Source organism: Bos javanicus, chromosome 13 (genome assembly GCF_032452875.1).
Source record: "Bos javanicus breed banteng chromosome 13, ARS-OSU_banteng_1.0, whole genome shotgun sequence".
NCBI lineage: Eukaryota > Metazoa > Chordata > Mammalia > Artiodactyla > Bovidae > Bos > Bos javanicus.
In genome coordinates this window covers 20,813,496-20,832,260 of record NC_083880.1, presented here as the reverse complement: position 1 = coordinate 20,832,260, position 18,765 = coordinate 20,813,496, and the positions used below count along the sequence as shown (strand labels likewise).

The 18,765-nt window shown below is 38.0% G+C and overlaps 1 protein-coding gene across 1 annotated transcript in view; it reads right to left on the bottom strand.

Annotated features, from left to right (window-relative positions):
• MALRD1 (MAM and LDL receptor class A domain containing 1) overlaps positions 1-18,765 on the bottom strand; it is a 555,525-nt gene that overhangs the window by 429,281 nt on the left and 107,479 nt on the right. The window contains exons 16-19 of the mRNA XM_061435952.1: positions 8,843-8,995; positions 7,295-7,400; positions 6,473-6,840; positions 1,908-2,320 (exon numbers count right to left, since the gene is read on the bottom strand). Coding sequence (XP_061291936.1) covers positions 1,908-2,320; positions 6,473-6,840; positions 7,295-7,400; positions 8,843-8,995 — 1,040 coding nt within the window. The remainder of the gene's footprint in view (positions 1-1,907; positions 2,321-6,472; positions 6,841-7,294; positions 7,401-8,842; positions 8,996-18,765) is intronic.

Genomic DNA, 18,765 nt, shown 5'->3' with positions numbered 1-18,765 from the left:
ATGCCAAAAAAAAAAAAAAAAAGGTTTAGCCAGTATAAGAAGTTTCTTCCAATATATTATATGCATGTCTATTTGACCAGAGGGGAAAAAACAAATATTTAACACTCCTACATACAACAGGCTATATGATGCATCAGAAAGAGAATGAGGGTTTCCCTGGTGGCTCAGTGGCAATAAATTTGACTGCCAATGCAGGAGACACAGGTTCAATCCCTAATCAGGGAAGATCCCACATGCCATGAAGCAACTAAGCCTGTGCACCACAACGATTGAGCCTGTGCTCTATAGCCTGGGAGCCACAACTACTGAGCCCATGTGCTACAGCTACTGAAGCCCACACACTCTGGAGCCCATGCCCTGCAATAAGAGAAGCCAGTGCAATGAGAAGCCTGCAGACCTTAACTAGAGAGTAACTCCCACTCACTGCAATTAGAAAAAAAAAAAAAAAGCCTGTGCAGCAATGAAGACCCAGCAGAGCCAAAAATAAATAAAATTCTTTTTTTAAGCAGAGTAAAAAAAATGCATTATGAAACAAAAAAAGAAACAGAATGAGCATGAATTAAATAGACATTGTGGATTCTAGAACAAGTCCCTGTTTTTCTGCTCACATTCCATCTGGCCAGGAGCTCAGCTGGTAAAGAATCCACCTGCAACACAGGAGACCCCAGCTTGATCACCTGGGTTGGGAAGATCACCTGGAGAAGGGATAGGCTACCTACTCCACTGTTCTTGGGCTCCCCTGGTGGCATGGATGGTAAGGAATCCACTTGCAATGCGGGAGACCTGGGTTTGATCCCTGGATTAGGAAGATCTCCCGGAGGAGGGCATGGCAACCCACTCTAGTATTCCTGCCTGGAGAATCCCCAGGGACAGAGGAGCCTGGCGGGCTACAGTCCATGGGATCGCAAAGAGTCAGACACGACTGAGTGACTAAGCATGGCACAAAAAACAACTTGAGTTTTTTCCTTCATATTTATAAAACTGGCAAAAAGGATCTTTGACTTACCCACTTCAGGGAATTGTTGAATCAAACAAAGTATGCCAAAGGCCTTTACAAAACTGTAAAAACACATAAGCATTTGAACTTGCTATTGAAACTTTGACTTTTAGGAGAAGGTAGGAAAGATTTCGGAGAAGGCAATGGCACCCCACTCCAGTACTCTTGCCTGGAAAATCCCATGGATGGAGGAGCCTGGTAGGCTGCAGTCCATGGGGTCGCTAAGAGTCAGACACGACTGAGTGACTTCACTTTCACTTTTCACTTTCATGCATTGGAGAAGGAAATGGCAACCCACTCCAGTGTTCTTGCCTGGAGAATCCCAGGGATGGGGGAGCCTGGTGGGCTGCTGTCTATGGGGTCGCACCGAGTCGGACATGACTGAAGTGACTTAGCAGCAGTAGCAGGAGGAAAGATTTAAAGAATATTTCACCAAGAGGAAGGAAACCTAGATTCAAAGTCTGGTTCTGCCCCAGAAGAGCTCCTCCAACAATGTGTGCTGTCTTCCTGGATTTTCGCTCCTTACTTAACAAAATCTGAGGAAATGAGAGATTCAAAAGAACAAGTTTAAGAGTCTGAACTTTTGGCAGAAGACTAGAGATTAAGCCAAACTCTTTTTTTTTCCCCTCCAGGTTTTTCATTTCAGCACAACAATGACTTAGATTGGAAGAACCTACAGCTGTGTCCAATGCCATGCGTCCACCTGTAGAAATTTCAATCACGGGTTACTGGAGGTAGTCAAGGAGGAAGGAAACCTAACGAGTTTGGGTACACCCTTAATTAAATGATAAATGTGTGTCAAGCTAACTGACCAAACTTCAATTTCAATTTAAGAACACAGAGATCTTTCATATTCCTTAAATGTTCTGATGCCATTTTGAATATACCTTGTGAGAGCCATTGTCCATACCTGAAAAGGCTTCCTGCTGAAAAGGTTGAGAGATTTCCGTATCCAAATGGGGCCTTGATTCCCAAATATATGCCACAGCAGCTGTCCTCTTGTGTTGTTCCAGACTCGCTGGTAGACGGCCAGCCTATAAATGTGCTTTCCGAACATGTGGTAGTACAAGCGGAAGGTGCAGCCCTCCGCATCAGTGGCGTTAAGGATCGGGCTGAGCAGAGCAGCTCGGTGCTGGAAAACCTGTGGTTCGGAAGATTCGATGTACAGATAGTGTCCCTGAGCTGTGCCCAAAGTGTTATCCTTCATCGGCCCTGTATTAAGCGTTGATGTTGGGCCCTGGTACCGGGTCCAGTCAAAATCATCTTCTGTATCTTGTTCCCAGTTACAAATTCCATTTTCAAAGTTACACTGAAGTTCAGGTACTGAAATGGGCATTAAATAAAATCAAAAGATCATTAAGGACCAAAATAACTATGAATGGGAATACTAGTTGCTACTTTGCTTCTGCCAAGGTAAACCATTCTAATCTTTTTTAATGCAACATTAGAGCAAACTTTTAAGAAAAGTAAATCTTAGCTAATACATCAAGCAATAATATTTTATAGATGGAGGTGGAATCACTTTGGCCATTATTTTCCAAATGCCTTTTATACCCATCCCCTGCCCTGTAGCACCATCCCAACCTTAGGGAAATGATCACTACCCCACAGCTGGCTCACCACAACAAACTTCTGTCTCCACGGATTTCAACTTCAGCTGAATGTTCCAATCACCAGTGAACATTAGAAAAATTAAAGTTCAAGTTCAGCTCCAGATATGTTGATTTAATTGGTCCAAATTGTGTACCCATCAACTGAGAGGATATTTTACTAGCTCCCTTGGTGGTTCTAACACACACTGCTGACAAGAATCATACTAGTTCTCAATCTTTTGGAATGCCCTGGGGTGAATGGTAAAGTTGTTTACTCCTTGGTAAAGTCCTGTACAAACACTATGTAAGGTATGGAAGGAAGCCCAATTTTTAATAAGCACCCAAGATGATTCCGAGGCAGGTGTTTTCCAGACTTCACTCTGAAATCGAATTCTTCTCTCTGGATCCATCCCACCCCTCCTTTGTACCAAATATCCCTCCTTTGTACCACAATGACCATATTTCAATGGTAGCTTATCATTTTTCTTCTCTATTCAAAATCCTTTCATATTTACTTATTTAATCTCAACTTAAATCTAAACTCTATCAAGTTTTACCATTCCCAAATTAAAATAACTTCCTGTTCATCCACAACTGTCTTTCCCCTTGGCATGCACTAATTTGTCAGCACGCCCTAAACATCTTACCTATTCCCCCTCCCTCTCTCGATGCCTCTTATGTGGTGTGCCCCATCAGTTCTCCTCAGTGGTAATCTTTTCTACTCACTGGGTTGTAGCTCCTTTGAGCTGATGCTTTAAAATGTTTTCTTTCTCTATTTGTTTGGCTTCACCAGGTCTTAGATGTGGCATGCAAATGCTTAGCTGCAGCATGCAGGACCTAGTTCCTGGGATTGAACCCGAGCCCCCCGCACTGGGAGCATGGAGTCTTAGCCACTGGACCACCAGGGAAATCCCTGGTGCTTTTAAACTTTTAACTCCCTTCAGTCAGGAGAAGAACTCCAAGCACTTTTAAAGAATTGGTCAGTCTCTTATCCACTCAACACTCTACCTACACTTGTAGGATAACATTGGAATGTATTCATTTTTCAAGATGTGACAATTCTGTTGACATCAAGTACTTTTTTAGAATAAATGGGATAGACTATACGTTTAACATTATTTGGGTAGAAGGGACAGGATTTAGAATCAATGAAGATTCCACACTTTAACTTCATTTACATAAGTTAATGTTTTTGAAAGACAAATGTCAGCTGTCCTCTATTCATCTTACTAACGGCACTTGGAGCCAAAGGTGAACAAATATTCTGAAACAATAAATAAAAGCATATGTGAGTAAACGCAGCCAGGCAAGAACAAATCATCTGTCTTGAAACCCAGAGAACAGGAGCTTAGACCTAATGAAGGGAACCAAGAGAGTAAATGTCAAATGGGAGATGAGCTTTCCTTTGATATTTCCTCACTGGTGACTAATCAAGCGCAGCTGTGACGTGAACTGGGCCCGCAGGTCCCCTGCAAGTGTCAGTTTGGGGCTGTGCAGCAGAAGGGGGATGTCAAGCAACTGTGTTTTTGACATAAAACTGGCACTAAAGCCAACAGATTTTTTCACATTGCCTGTCTTCAGATTGACTGCATGCTCAATCTTTATTTCAAAAAGGAAGACATATAGCCCCACCCTTCAATGAAAGACCACGTTCCACGCATACTTCAGGAAATATAGCATTGATTTCTGGATGACTAAGGCATTCTATGTTAATAAAGTACTAAATCTAGGGACTTCCCTAGTGATCCAGTGATTAAAACTCCACACTTCCACTGTAGGGGGCACGGGTTTGATCCCTGATCAGGGAACTAAGATCCTGCATGCCACATCGCACAGCCAAAAAATAAAAAAGCTAAATAATAAACAAATAAAAATAAAGTCTCCATGTAAAAAAGTTACTATGTTTATTTATATTCTTATGGCTGATTCACAGTGTTGTACAGCAGAAACCAGCACAACATTGTAAAGAAATTATCATCCAATTAAAAATATTTTTAAAAATTACTACGTCTAAATGGAAGGCTATGAGAGAAAGAGAAAGTGACAGTCACTATGGTTTCCTCTCATTAATATTTAGTCAGAAGAAATATTTTGATATTATAGCCATACTTCCAAAATTTTATTCTAATCAGTTAATACTGTGAAGTCTGAAGGATAATTTGCTTATCTTTAGTAATAGATCAACATCTTTCAAGGAGTGGGGTTTGAAGTGAGTGAAAAAGATGAACGGGCTTTCGAAATTTGCAAAAAATAAATTACTTTTAGGACAAGCAATGCTTCTTGTAACAGCCATTGGTCAAAACCATCAATTTCATTTATATGCACTAAAGTTATTAGTTGTAAACAAGCTGCATGGCAATTCTGACTTTAATGTGCCTGACTGTATTAAACACCACATATGTGCAAAATTCTCCACAATATTTATATGGAAATTTCTCAATGTAATGTTTCCTATGATGTTCCAAGTATTTGATGGCTTTCCCTTGGTTTATGATAAGACTTCCAATTTAATAGGCACACAGATTGAATTTTAAGGATCATTGCTATTTCTGGACAAAGAAAAATGCAAACTTTCCTTGATAGATTTTGGTAATTAAAAAAGAAAAACCTCTCTTAGCTTGTGATTCATTTTCAGAAACAAATGCACCCAGCACTACCAGGAACCAGGTTTATTAATTAAACTGCAAGAGGTACACAATCATCAGATACCATCAACTTTTTGGTAATTTAAATCAGAAATTCGGGACTTTAACATCTCACTCTCTGCTCCCTATATCTAAGACATCATCTAACGTCCCTCCCCCAAACTTTAGTCCCTGCATCTCCACCACTGACACTGGAGAGAGGCTGCCAACCCCTCTCCTGGGAACTCCTGCTACAGGCTCCTAATAAATATGATCCAGTTTCCTCTAATCCACTCATTACACTGTATCCACAGTGACATTTTTAAATCTTAAATTTTTAAATCAATTGTATTATATTACCTTCCTTCTTAAAAACCTTCAAATGGGGAAAAACTTCCTTAAAATGGTCTACAAAGATCTGATAATCTGGCCTCCCCCTTCATCTCCATCTTTATGTTGCATCCTAGTTCTCCCTCAGTGCCTTGCTCCAGCCATACTGGGTATCTTGCAGCTGCTGTGCAGTCATGCCTCAGGGTTTTGCACATCTTCATTTACTTACTATTTTTCAGATCTCAGTTAAGTCACCATCTTTAGAAAGTCCAAACCCATAATTATATAAAGCCACAGCATTTGTGAAGTCCTGTCTAAGCTCCTGCCATTTTGCATTTATTTTTTAAATGTGTGAATAATATCTATCTCCTCAATGAGACTGTAAGCCCCATGGGGTCAGCGACTCTGTATAATTGTGCTCATCACTGTATCTCTAGTATGTAGTTCATAAATCTACATAATAAATACTGATGGCTGACTAATCATACAAAACATTCGTTCAACTTTGGAACAATGCTTAGGGCCTTTGTTCTGATGGACTAGGAAAACAATGTATACCATCAAAATGTATACCCGTGGCTGATTCATGTCAATGTATGGCAGAAACCAACACAACATCATGGGGCTTCGCCCCCTGGTGGCTCAGTCCGTAAACAATCTGCTTGAAATGAAGGATACACAGGTTCGATCCCTGGGTTGGGAGGATCCCCTGGAGAAGGAAATGGCAACCCACTCCAGTATTCTTGCCTGGGAAATCCCATGGACAGAGGAGCTTGGCTGGCTACAACCCATGGGCCCACAAACAGTCAGACAAGACTTAGCAAATAAACCACCACCAGCAGCACAATATTGTAAAGCAATTATCTTTCAATTAAAGTAAATGAATATTTTAAAAATTAGTAAGAGGGACCAGAAAGAAAGATACTTACCACAATTGACCTCATCAGTATAATCACCACAATCATCCACCAGATCGCATAACTGAAGTTTTTTAACACAAATCCTAGTGTGCAGACACCAGAAATGATCTGGCTCTTTGCAGCTCTTTGAGGGGGGTGGAAGAAGACAATTTTCAAATCTGATATCATCAATAGCTGAGACACCAACATAAATGCCAAGACTGACTTTATGTAGCAACAAATGGAAAGGCTGAGTAAGACGTCCAAGCTGAACCACTGCCCGTGACCACTGGTCACCCTGGTTATACAATACCCTCCAGAGTACCGTGGACTCGCTGGAATTTCCCACGTGTAGCTGCAACTCAGCTGCCCCCACTGATAGGCCATAGTTATAAAACCTGAAAGAGAACAAACACAAGAAATGGAAATGATTTCCGGAAAAGACTAATTGTGTGACTTTTACTCAGTCAACAGTCAATCAAAAATGAGTTATCACAATAGATGCCTTTATTTAATATTGTGGCCACCCATATGAAAGAGCTTATCTGCTTAGGTGCATACTCTGACTCTCAGGACCCTGGGACCCTTTCTCAAGGAGTTCACTCCAGAACTCAGGAAGCAGTGTTAATTATAATTCACTGTTGGAGGAAGAGTCCTTTTTATTTTAAGAAAGAACATTATAAATACTGATAATGTGCTCCTAAGTAAAATGCTAAATGTATGGATCTGATGCAATAGCTATTTTTAAAATAAAGCCAAATTATAGGAAAAATTACAATATCGAGTACATGCAGGGCTATCCTTGTAACTGCCAATCTGCTAGAGTAATTGACCATTGTTTTCAATATTTACCAGAAGGAAAGAGTGCATCCAGGTCCTGTCTGGCTGAAAGTTGGGCTCTGGAGTCTAGCAATTTGTGATAAGCTGTTGCTTTTCTTCAGAATGAACATAAAGTGCCCTATTGGAAAATAAGAAGAAATCATAACTTAACCTGCTAAATTCTAAAATGAGACATCTTTCTGTAACCCTTACACTGAAGACTATACAACAATTAAAAAGCAATAGAAGTGATTGTTAGCAAATTTTCTTTTATGAGCACTCAACTATTATCTAGAGCTGGGCCAAAATGATGCCAAAAACAACTGGAAGTTTCCATTAATTCAGCCAAAAATATATCTATACTCCATCCCCAAAACCTGTAAAGGAGCATTTCTTTTTTGACAACGTAAGTACAATAGATAATATTCAACTGTTCTATTATTGTTTAGTTGCTTGGTTGTGTCCAACTCTTTGGTGACCCCCTGGACCATAGCCCACCAGGCTCCTCTGTCCATGGGATTTCCCAGACAAGACTATGGGAGTGGGTTGCCATTTCCTACTCCACATTGTCCTATGATGTAGTATCATAGAATTTTACTGCTTCTCTTTTTCTTCTCAGACTTGAGCAAAGGTAAACTGAAGTACAGATCTCCCTTGACTTAAGATGAAGTTATGTCTCATAAGCCCATCATAAGTTAAAAATATCAAAGTCATAGCACAGGGAACTCTACTCAATACTCTGTAATGGCCTATATGGGGAAAGAAACTAAAAAAGAGTGGATATAGACATATCCACTCTGCTATGTTTAAAGTGGATAACCAACAGGGACCTACTGTATACAGCACAGGGAACTGTGCTCAGTGTCACGTGGCAGCCTGGATGGGAGGGGTGTTTGGGGGAAGAATGGATACATGTAGATGTATGGCTGAGTCCTTTTGCTGTCCACCTGAAACTATCGCAGCAATATTAATTGGCCATACTCCAATGTAAAATGAAGTTTTTTTTAAATATGTGTATTTTAAAATACATACATCAGATATATGTATAACTGATTCATTTTGCTGTACACCTGTAACTAACACAACATTGTAAATCAACCCTATGTAAATAAAAAGTTTTTATAAAAAAAGAAAATATTGAAGTTCAAAAGGCATTTGACCTACTGAACATCACAATTTGGCCTTGCCTCCCTTAACCATGCTTAGACCACTTACATTAGCCCACAGTTACACAAAATCATCTAACACAAAGCCTATTTCATACTACAGTGTTGAATATTTCATGTAATTTATTGAATGCTCTACTGGAAGTAAAAAACAGAACAGCTGTAACTATATCAATTGTGCATCATGGTGATCATGTGGCTGCCTGGGAGCCGCATCTCTGCCTCTTCCCAGCATCAGAAGAGAGCATCACAGGTGTATCATTATCCCAGAAATGGTCAAAATTCTAAATGTGATGTATAGTTTCTATTGAATATGATCTCTTTCACACCATCATTAAACTGACGAATCATTAGGTCAAACCATTGTTAGCTGGGGAAAGTGGGTAGGTTCAAAGAACCTCTACAGGCATCTTACCTTGAGATGTGTTGTGAGTGTGATCCCAAGGTGGAGCCTGATCCTCAAATTCAGCAGAGAGGTTACTTCTAGAGCTCCAGGTCCACTCAAAATCATCACCACGGGCTGCTTCAAACCAACCACAGCTATCTGTTTCAAAGTCACATTCGGTAACTGAAAAAGAAAAATGCAGCTTTTCGGTAGACTCTTGAAGGTGATCACGTGTTTAAAAGGGTAGACAGAGCTCAATGGGAATCACCTTGCCACATTTGCCTAAGTAAAGTTTTATTTGAGGAAGAAAAGGATGATATCTGATTCCCTCAAAAAAAAAAAAAAATCCCCTCCAAAAAAACTGAAAATTGATAGGTAGAATCAACAATTTAAGAATATTTTCCAAATATTTTTCTAAGAAACAGCATTGGGACTTCCCTGGCAGTCCAGTGGTTAAGATGTCACCTTAGAATGCAGGGGGGTGCAGGTTCGATCCCTGGTCAGGGAGTTAAGATTCCACATGCCTCGCAGTGAAAAAAACCAAAACATAAAATAGAAGAAATATTGTAACAAATTCAATAAAGACTAAAAAACTATCCTCAGAAAAAAAAAAAAAGAAGAAGAAAGAAACCTTAAAAAAAAAAAAGAAAGAAACAGCATCATTTGGCCACATTGCTTATAGAATTGCAGAGGTCTAATTTATTCTGATACATACGCTAGTTTCTCTACTATTACATTATCTGGAAGGTTTCATTGTTCCTACAGACTATTTTAAACCAAATCATGAAAAGCTACTTCTAAAAAATTTAATATTTGAAAAATCCATGATTTTTAACATTAATGTTCACTTCTGATATTTGTAGAGTTACTATTTCCCAAAGCATCAAATGTATCACCTAATAGGCACAAGGCAAAATAATATGACCTACTTTTCAAGTAAAGAGGAAGAGAAACAGTTAACTTCCATAAAGGCATTCTGGAGGAGGAAAAGAAGAAAAAAGTAAAAGGGAAAGAAGGGGAAGTTTTAATAATAGTATTGTGGAATTAAAAGTAATACGTAGTGGAACAGACCCTATACAGTAGGCTTTATATAAATCTAACTTTCACAATAGCTATGTGGAGAAGGTATTATTATTGTTGTTTTACAGAGGAAGAAAGGAAGGTTTAGGACAGCTTTTAACTTAACCAAGGTCACATAGATAGAAAGTCGTAGAGACTGACTGAAATCAAATATTCTGGCTTCTACTCTAATACTATTTTTGCAACTGCTGACAGTAACTTTTAATTGTCATTAGATTGGAAAAGGGATAAACCAAAAAGGCACGATCTGAATTTTCTTAGTGAGGATATTTAGGTGTTACTACAGACTCCAGTGAAAAATAAGGTTTGCCCCATTGATGATTATTACATTGGGATCCTTGGCCGCTGGATATTTTTATCCAAGGACACAGTAATAAACTGCACAGATATTCCTTTAAAAAAACAATTTAGAAAGTAAGCAGTATATTTAAGAGATAAAAGTATAAAGTAAATCACTCAATGAAATTATAAAATTTTACATGGTAAAGGCAATTATATCTAATGTTAAGTTATGTTTAATTTTGAAAATGCTCCTTCCACATGGGAAGGGATGTTAGGTGACTAGTAACATAATAAACATTTTTTATTTTTTTAAGATTCTATATTTCAAAAAATATGTTTTCTATCAGGTCTTCTGGCCCAAAATATGGCCAATAGAATACTTTCAAATGTTATCAAAAGTCAATGAGAAGGTATGAATACATTTCAAAATAAATATTTTGAAAATGTTGCATCAACTTTAATAAACAAGCAATAATTATATTTCAATAGAGACAAATAGAAATCATCCAAATGGAGACACAATTGCTACACTTAGAATAAAGATTTTCAAATAAATTTAGAAAGCAAAATTAAGTGCTATTCAAAAGTGACAAACAATAGTGATAAATATGACAAACTAGGTACAAATGCTAAGAATATTTAACTCTTTGTATTTTCAAAAGCCATCTCTACCAATACAAATAGCCCATAAATATGCATAGATTCCAGTATGTAGATGGTATTCCAATCCCAAAGAAAGTAAATACTTTTGATTCCTAGTTCAGACAATCCCAAAAATAGGATCCAAGAGTTTTGTTATGCACATATAGAAAGAAAATAAGTTGTTGCTACTGTATAATATCTATTCCACATAGATCCCTGAAAATGGAACTTTGTCATCTACTATCATGGGATATATTGCCATGGAAATAAATGAATATTCAAACAGTAGTAAAATTTAAGAAACTACTGCAGCAATTCTATAGTTCTCGAATAACTATCTTTGAAGAGCCTTAGGAGACAATTTTGCTGTTAAAATTCAAATATGCCTTGTTAGTATACTTTGTTTCTATATATTTAGATTTCTACACACATTTAAAAACTCAATTTGACTGATCAGAGACGTAATAATCAGATGAAACCTTCTCAAACTAAATATACACCTTGTCAATGGTAAACAAATGTCCTAGTCTGGAGGGGGGATGTGGATAATGGGGGAGGCAATGGATATGGACTTCCAACCTACAGAACTAAGAGATAATAAATAAAAGTTGCCTTAAGAAACTAAGTTTGCAGTAGTTAGTTATCTAACAATAGAAAACTCATGTACTGAGTAGAGACTGACGGCTGATTTCTCCCAACACTCTGGAGATAACTTTCCATTTTCTTCTGCTTTCCACTGTTTTCATTACAAAAGTCTCATAGTCAGTCTTTGACAGTGATTTATACCTTTTTCTAGCTGTTTTAAAAATGTTTCACTTTGTTATAGATTTTTAGCAGTTTCACTATGATGTCCCCACAGGGTTTTCATTTTTGTTGTTTTCACGCCCACGGGGCTTCTTGAAATATGGTTTTGTATCCTTTTCAACTTGAAAGCTCTTAGCTAAACTCTCTATAAACACTGTCAGTCTTGTTTTTTTTTCTTTTTCTGGGACTCCAAATATATAACACTAGAAATTCTCACTGCTCTCCCATGCTTATTCTTTTTTTTTTCTTTTTCTGTAGTTTCAATCATTTTATTATACTTTACTTCACTTTTCTCTTGATCTAAAGTCTAATTCCCTTATCTCATTAGCTGTGTATAGTATGCTGATAAACCATTGATGAGTTGTGAATTTTGATTATTCTATTGTAATTTAGAAATTCCATTTAGTTCTTTTTTATATCTTCTAATTATCTGCTCAAATTCTCAGCTTGTTTTATTTTTTTAAACTTTGAGCATATAAAAGATAAGTCTTTTCAATTCAGTGTCTGATAACTGCTTTATCTGGAGGGATTTTTGTTTGGTTTCAGTTTTAATTGAGCTTTTTCTTTCCTGTGGCCTCATCTCATTGGAGTCTAAGTGCTTGTCACTGTATATAATAAAAGGTAAAATAATTTGGGACCTAAGATATTACCTTTCTTCAGTGAGATTTATGTTTGTTTCTGTGGGCATGAAGAGTAAATAATATTTGAGGATTACACAAAACTAACTTCAGAGATTGAGGGTATTTGGAACGGGGTTTGAGACTCTGAGGAACCATACCTTGCAGTTCACACAGATCTCTTAGATACAGATTTTAGGCACTGCAAACAAAACTGCAGAGTTTACCAACCCATATTTAGTATACTAAGCCTGGACTCCAACTTGTTCCCTTGCCTAACAAGACTTCCAAAGTTCTATACTCTAATTTTCAACTACCGGTTCCATGTTGGCATATGAAGTGGTACTAAACACCAGGTTCAGTTATCAAGGTCTTTCTTCTCACTGGTCACTTAATTTGTCCCTTCCTTTTTACATCTTCAATGCATTCAAGTAGGTTTATCATCTTTTTGATTAGATTTCTAGTTGTTCTCAGAGGGTGTCCCAAATTAATCTACCATAACTAGAAATAGAAGTTCTAGAATTTTTTATTTCCACTTTTTAAAACACTACTTTAGAACAAATTGTATGTAATAATAGCACATACAGTAGTCCCCCCTTAGCCATGTGGGATATGTTCCAAGACCCTTGGAGCATACCTGAAACTGAAAGATAGTACTGAACTCTATATATTGTATGCTTTCTTCCTGCACATACTGATGATAAAGTTTAATTTATCAATTAGGCATAGCAAGAGCAATAACTAATATAGAAAAATTACAATAATATAATGTAATAAAAATATGTGAATATGGCCTCTGTCTCAAAATATCTTACTGTACAAATTTAATTCCTTTGCCATATTTATCATGCACTGTGGCTATTAACTTTTGTAGTCTGAGATGCAACAGTAAACTAGAACTAGCTTTTTTTCTACTTCACAATTTCATGTATTTCCTTCTTAGCAATGTCAATATTCAGGTGTTTTTCTTTATTAAGTCAAGAATTTTCAACTTTTCACTTAAAGGAAACACTCTACAGCTTCCATTCAGCATAATCCAAATGAACAGAATTACTACTCTTGTGTTTTGGGGCCATTATTAAGTGAAATTAAGAGTTAGTTGAACAAAAGCACTGTAATACCATGATCCTCAACTTGATAACCAAGACGATACTAAGGGCAGGATACAGAGAACAAAGGGATGGTTCACGTCCAAGGCAGGACAGAGCAAGATGGTGGGAGATTTCATCATGCTGCTCAGAACAGCATGCAATTCAAAAACTATGAATTGTTTATTTCTAGAATTATCCATTTAATACCTGCAAATCATAGCTGACCATAAGTAACTGAAACCACAGAAAGGGAAACCACTGATGAAGGGAGACAACTGTATTAAAATATTTATACAGTAATTATGGGCACATAATGCTCTAGTAGAATTTTATTTGTGGAATGGGGAAAAGTTATTTTTCCTAATGTCAAATTGTTTTCGAAAAAAACAAAGAAAATTTATGTGTATACTTAGATGTATATATAAGGTACAAATTGATGTGATAAATAACATAAAATATTCATTTAAAAACTTTCCAGTCTACTTTGTGTATCTTATGTCAATATTTAAACTTAATAAATTTTTGTATCTATATAGCTTCTAAAATATTTTATTAACAGGTGTTGCAATGGCGTCTATATATCTAAAACAGGAACTACTATTAAATACATTCATAGGATACCAAGTCAGAAATGGAAATATGGTCAAACTTAGTTATAAATAGTCTTTCATTTTTGTTTGGGAAAGGAAAAGAATGAGGAAATATGGAAATACCAGAAAATGCTAAATTTGAACCTTTGGTATTCTTTTAAAATCAATAAATTATTGTTAATATGTTTTTTGATTTGAGGTTTGTCCTAAAGCTTGAGCTTCTGGAGTTACTAATTCATTTATCCATAAGGATGAGAAATCCTTAGAAATTCTGTAAGTCCCACAGGGAATTCTGAAAGGTCAAGACTATTCCACCAAATAATCAAAAATATAATTTTAACAAGGAAATAGAATGTAGGAATAAAATAACTTGCAAGGTAAGCCTAGAAAATCATGTAATAAAAAGACATCATTAAGATGTGATACTGATAGGAGACTACTAATAAAACTGGACGTGCCTTGCATCTTAAAATGGATGAGATAATAATATAAGTGACTCAGAAGTGACAGAGGAACAGGATACCTTGGGTAAATGAAAAAACCCTATAAATGTTAACGAAATAACCTGAGCTTATTAGCTCCACAGATAATTGGGCTCTACTCCAGTACTCTTGCCTGGAAAATCCCATGGACATAGGAGCCTGGTAGGCTGCAGTCCATGACGTCACTAAGAGTCCGACGCGACTGAGCAACTTCACTTTCACTTTTCACTTTCATGCATTGCAGAAGGAAATGGCAACCCAATCCAGTGTTCTTGCCTGGAGAATCCCAGGGACGGAGAACCTTGGTAGGCTCCAGTCCATGGGGTCGCACAGAGTCGGACACGACTGAAGCGACTTAGCAGCAGCAGCAGCAAGAAATACAAAATATCTGAAATCATTAGGTTAGTCTGAGGAAAGAAATACAATACCTATACAAAGAAGATACACATAAAAATCTAACAGGATAGAAAAAAAAGAGTTCAGATCAGATGAGATGCTCAGTCATGTCCGACTCTTTGCAACCCCATGAATCGCAGCACGCCAGGCCTCCCTGTCCATCACCAACTCCCGGAGTTCACTGAGACCCACGTCCATCGAGTCAGTGATGCCATCCAGCCATCTCATCCTCTGTCGTCCCCTTCTCCTCCTGCCCCCAATCCCTCCCAGCATCAGAGTCTTTTCCAGTGAGTCAACTCTTTGCATGAGGTGGCCAAAGTACTGGAGTTTCAGCTTAGCATCCATCCTTCCCAAGAAATCCCAGGGCTGATCTCCTTCAGAATGGACTGGTTCGATCTCCTTGCAGTGCAAGGGACTCTCAAGAGTCTTCTCCAACACCACAGTTCAAAAGCTTCAATTCTTCGGCGCTCAGCCTTCTTCACAGTCCAACTCTCACATCCATACATGACCACTGGAAAAACCATAGCCTTGGCTAGATGAACCTTTGTTGGCAAAGTAATGTCTCTGCTTTTGAATATGCTATCTAGGTTGGTCATAACTTTCCTTCCAAGGAGTAAGCATCTTTTAATTTCATGGCTGCAGTCACCATGCAGTGATTTTGGAGCCCAGAAAAATAAAGTCTGACACTGTTTCCACTGTTTCCCCATCTATTTCCCATGAAGTGGTGGGACCGGATGCCATGATCTTCGTTTTCTGAATGTTGAGCTTTAAGCCAACTTTTTCACTCTCCACTTTCACTTTCATCAAGAGGCTTTTTAGTTCCTCTTCATTTTCTGCCATAAGGGTGGTGTCATCTGATAACCCTTTTTTAAAAAAGTCATCATTCATTTCTGCCTACTCTTGGGGTAAAAAATAGTAAGCCTTTTTACAAATCATATTTTCTGTCTTTATATCACTAGAGTATTCATTTAATGTGATTATCATCTCAAAAATTGTTCCTCTTAAGTTCAGGTTAGGGAGATGAACATAATGAGTTTATTACATGTCTGTGCATGGCTTATTCTTGCTCTATGGAAGCAGCACAAAACGAGAGGTTATTAGACATTTTTCCATGGAAATGTGATGAAGCAGAATCTTTGCTCTTAGTCAACAAAAGGTAGGGAGTTCTCTTTGTTTATGTATCTGGTAAGGCCTTGTGATCTTGAATTATTACTTAAGATGGAGCTAGTCTAAGACATGGTTAGCCTAAGATTCAGCTAACCTTATTCAAGTTTTAAAGAGTGTTAAGAATAAGAATGTTATTCACAAATGACTAAAAATTTCAGTAGTAAACTAAAATGAAAAAGGAAACATATCCATTAAAAACACCCATAGACACAACAGTCTAAAGATGGTAATAAAATTAAATTGTTTAAAAGTGTCATCTCAAAGCTTTATTCTCTTACTAAAATGGTTTTCTTAAAGAATATCAATGGTTCTGAAAACAGAAGTATGGATAGAATCTTACTACATGTATGTATATGATTAACTGAAGAAACAAGATGAGAAAAGTTGAACTGTGCTTTTCCTTTTAAACTGAAAACTAAACACAGAATATTTTCTTTATAATGGAACTCATTATTTTTTGAGCAAAAATGTTCAGTTTTGATTTCCAAAATGGTGTTTCAGAAATCTGCTCTATACATGTTCTGCCACAGATACAGTACAAGCTTTATAAGATAAGCCAGGGTGGAATTTTACCCTTGCCTTTTACTAGATTTGTACTTTTGGTTGTTGATCTCTCCAGAGGGAATTCCTACTTCCTTGAACCCTCCCACAAATTATACAGCACAAGTCTAAATCCATTAACAAGTTCCTCCTAACACTCCTGCTAAAATGCCCCACAGGTCCCCACGGTAAACCATTTTCCTTGTTCTGCAAGTATCAATCAACACAGTTTTGTTACAGGGATTGTATGGTATTCTCTGATGGTTTTTCCTTTAGTCATGTATGAATATGAGAGTTGGACTATAAGGAAAGCTGAGCACCAAAGAATTGATGCTTCTTAACTGTGGTGTTGGAGGAGACTCATAAGAGTCCTTTGGACTAAAAGAAGATCGAACCAATCTATCCTAAAGGAAATCAGTCCTGAATATTCATCGGAAGGACTGCTGCTGAAGCTGAAACTCCAATATTTTGGCCACCTGATACAAAAAACTGACTCACTGGAAAAGACCCTGATGCTGGGAAAGATTGAAGGTGGGAGGAGAAGGGGATGACAGAGGATGAGATGGTTGGATGGCATCACCGACTCAATGGACATGAGCTTGAGTAAACTCAGGGAGTTGGTGATGGACAGGGAAGCCTGGCATGCTGCAGTCCATGAGGTCACCAAGAATCGGAAACGACTGAGCAACTAAACTGAACTGAACTGGTCTTCTCCGATGGATGGGCATTAGTACCCTCCTGTCTGTTCTCAAAATAGTACGCATAGTGATTCTATTGAGTCAGTTCCTGGAAGGCCTCTCTGCTAAGTGCCACAATGGTCCCCATCTCACTCATTTAAAGCCAGTGACCTTACAATGACCCTGTAAGGTCTTAACTGAATGGCATTCAAACTTGGTTGCATATTAAAAATCACATAGGGAGCTTTAAAATTGCTAAGCCTGGGTTGCACCTCCAAGTGACTGCAATGTTAATTGGCCATGACAGCTAGAGCTTTAGAAGCTCTCTAGATATTGGAATGGTCAAAAAGTTCATTCAGGTTTTTCCATGAGATGTCATGGAAAAACTACAAGGAACTTTTGGCCAACCCAATACTTCACAGGGCCTTCCTTGGTGGCCCAGACGGTAAAGAAACTGCTTACAATACTGGTGAGACCATTCCCTGGGCAGGGAAGATCCCCTGGAGGAGGAAATGGCAAGTCGCTCTAATATTCTTGCTTAGAGAATCCTATGGACAGAGGAGCCTGGTGGGCTACAGTCCATAGGGTCACAGAGTTGGACGACTGAGTGACTTTCAATACTTCTCAAATGCAGTCAAGGTTGAGAAGCACAGCTTTAGATCATTTGTTTATTATTCTGGCCTCATTTCCTATTATTTTTATTTTTATCTTTTGTTAAAGAAATCCTTTATTTTCTCTCTTTTTTTTGGGAATTGTTTTTATTTATGTATTTTTGGCTGTGATGGGTGTCCGTTTCTGTGTGGGCTTTTCTCTAGCTGTGCCACGTGGACTCTGCTCTCTAGTTGTGGCGCAAGGGCTTCTCATTGAGGTGGTTTCTCTTGTTGCAGAGAATGGGCTCAAGGGCGCCCAGGCTTCTGTAGTCGGGGCCCATGGGTTCAGCAGTTGCAGCTCCCAGGCTCTAGAGCACAAGTTCAATAGTTTTGGAGCACAGCCTTAGTTGCTTCAAGGAATGTGGGATCTTTCCTGATCAGGGATGGAACTTGTGTCTCCTGCATTGGCAGGCAGATTCTTTACCTGAGCCCCCAGGGAAGCCCTTATTTTTTTTCTTATAATCACTCTCTTCCAGCCAAACAAATCATTTGCTATTGCTCAAACTCACCGGATAGTCTCCTGTTTCAATCCCTTTGTTCTTGCTTTCTGCCTGAAAATCTTTTCTCTGAGATATTCTCAGTTTATTTCCCTTCCCTTCTTCAGTCTGCATTAAACCACCTTGTCCTTGAGAGCTACTATGACAATCCTATTTAAAACTGCAAAGTCATCCCCTCCATCATTACCTGATTGCCTTTACACCACTCTATTTCTTATAACATATACCCCTTCTAAAATAGTATGCACTCTGCTCATTTATCATAGTTTCAGTCTCTCCCCTACTTGGAACAAGTTCCAAGAAGAGAGGGATATCTGTCTGTTTTACTTATTGTGGGATCTATATGCTTGGCATAGACCAGGCACTCAAAACGCACTTGTTAAAGCATCAGTGGTGACCTTCCTTTTTCCAGAAATAATTTTTTTCTCATTTCTTATT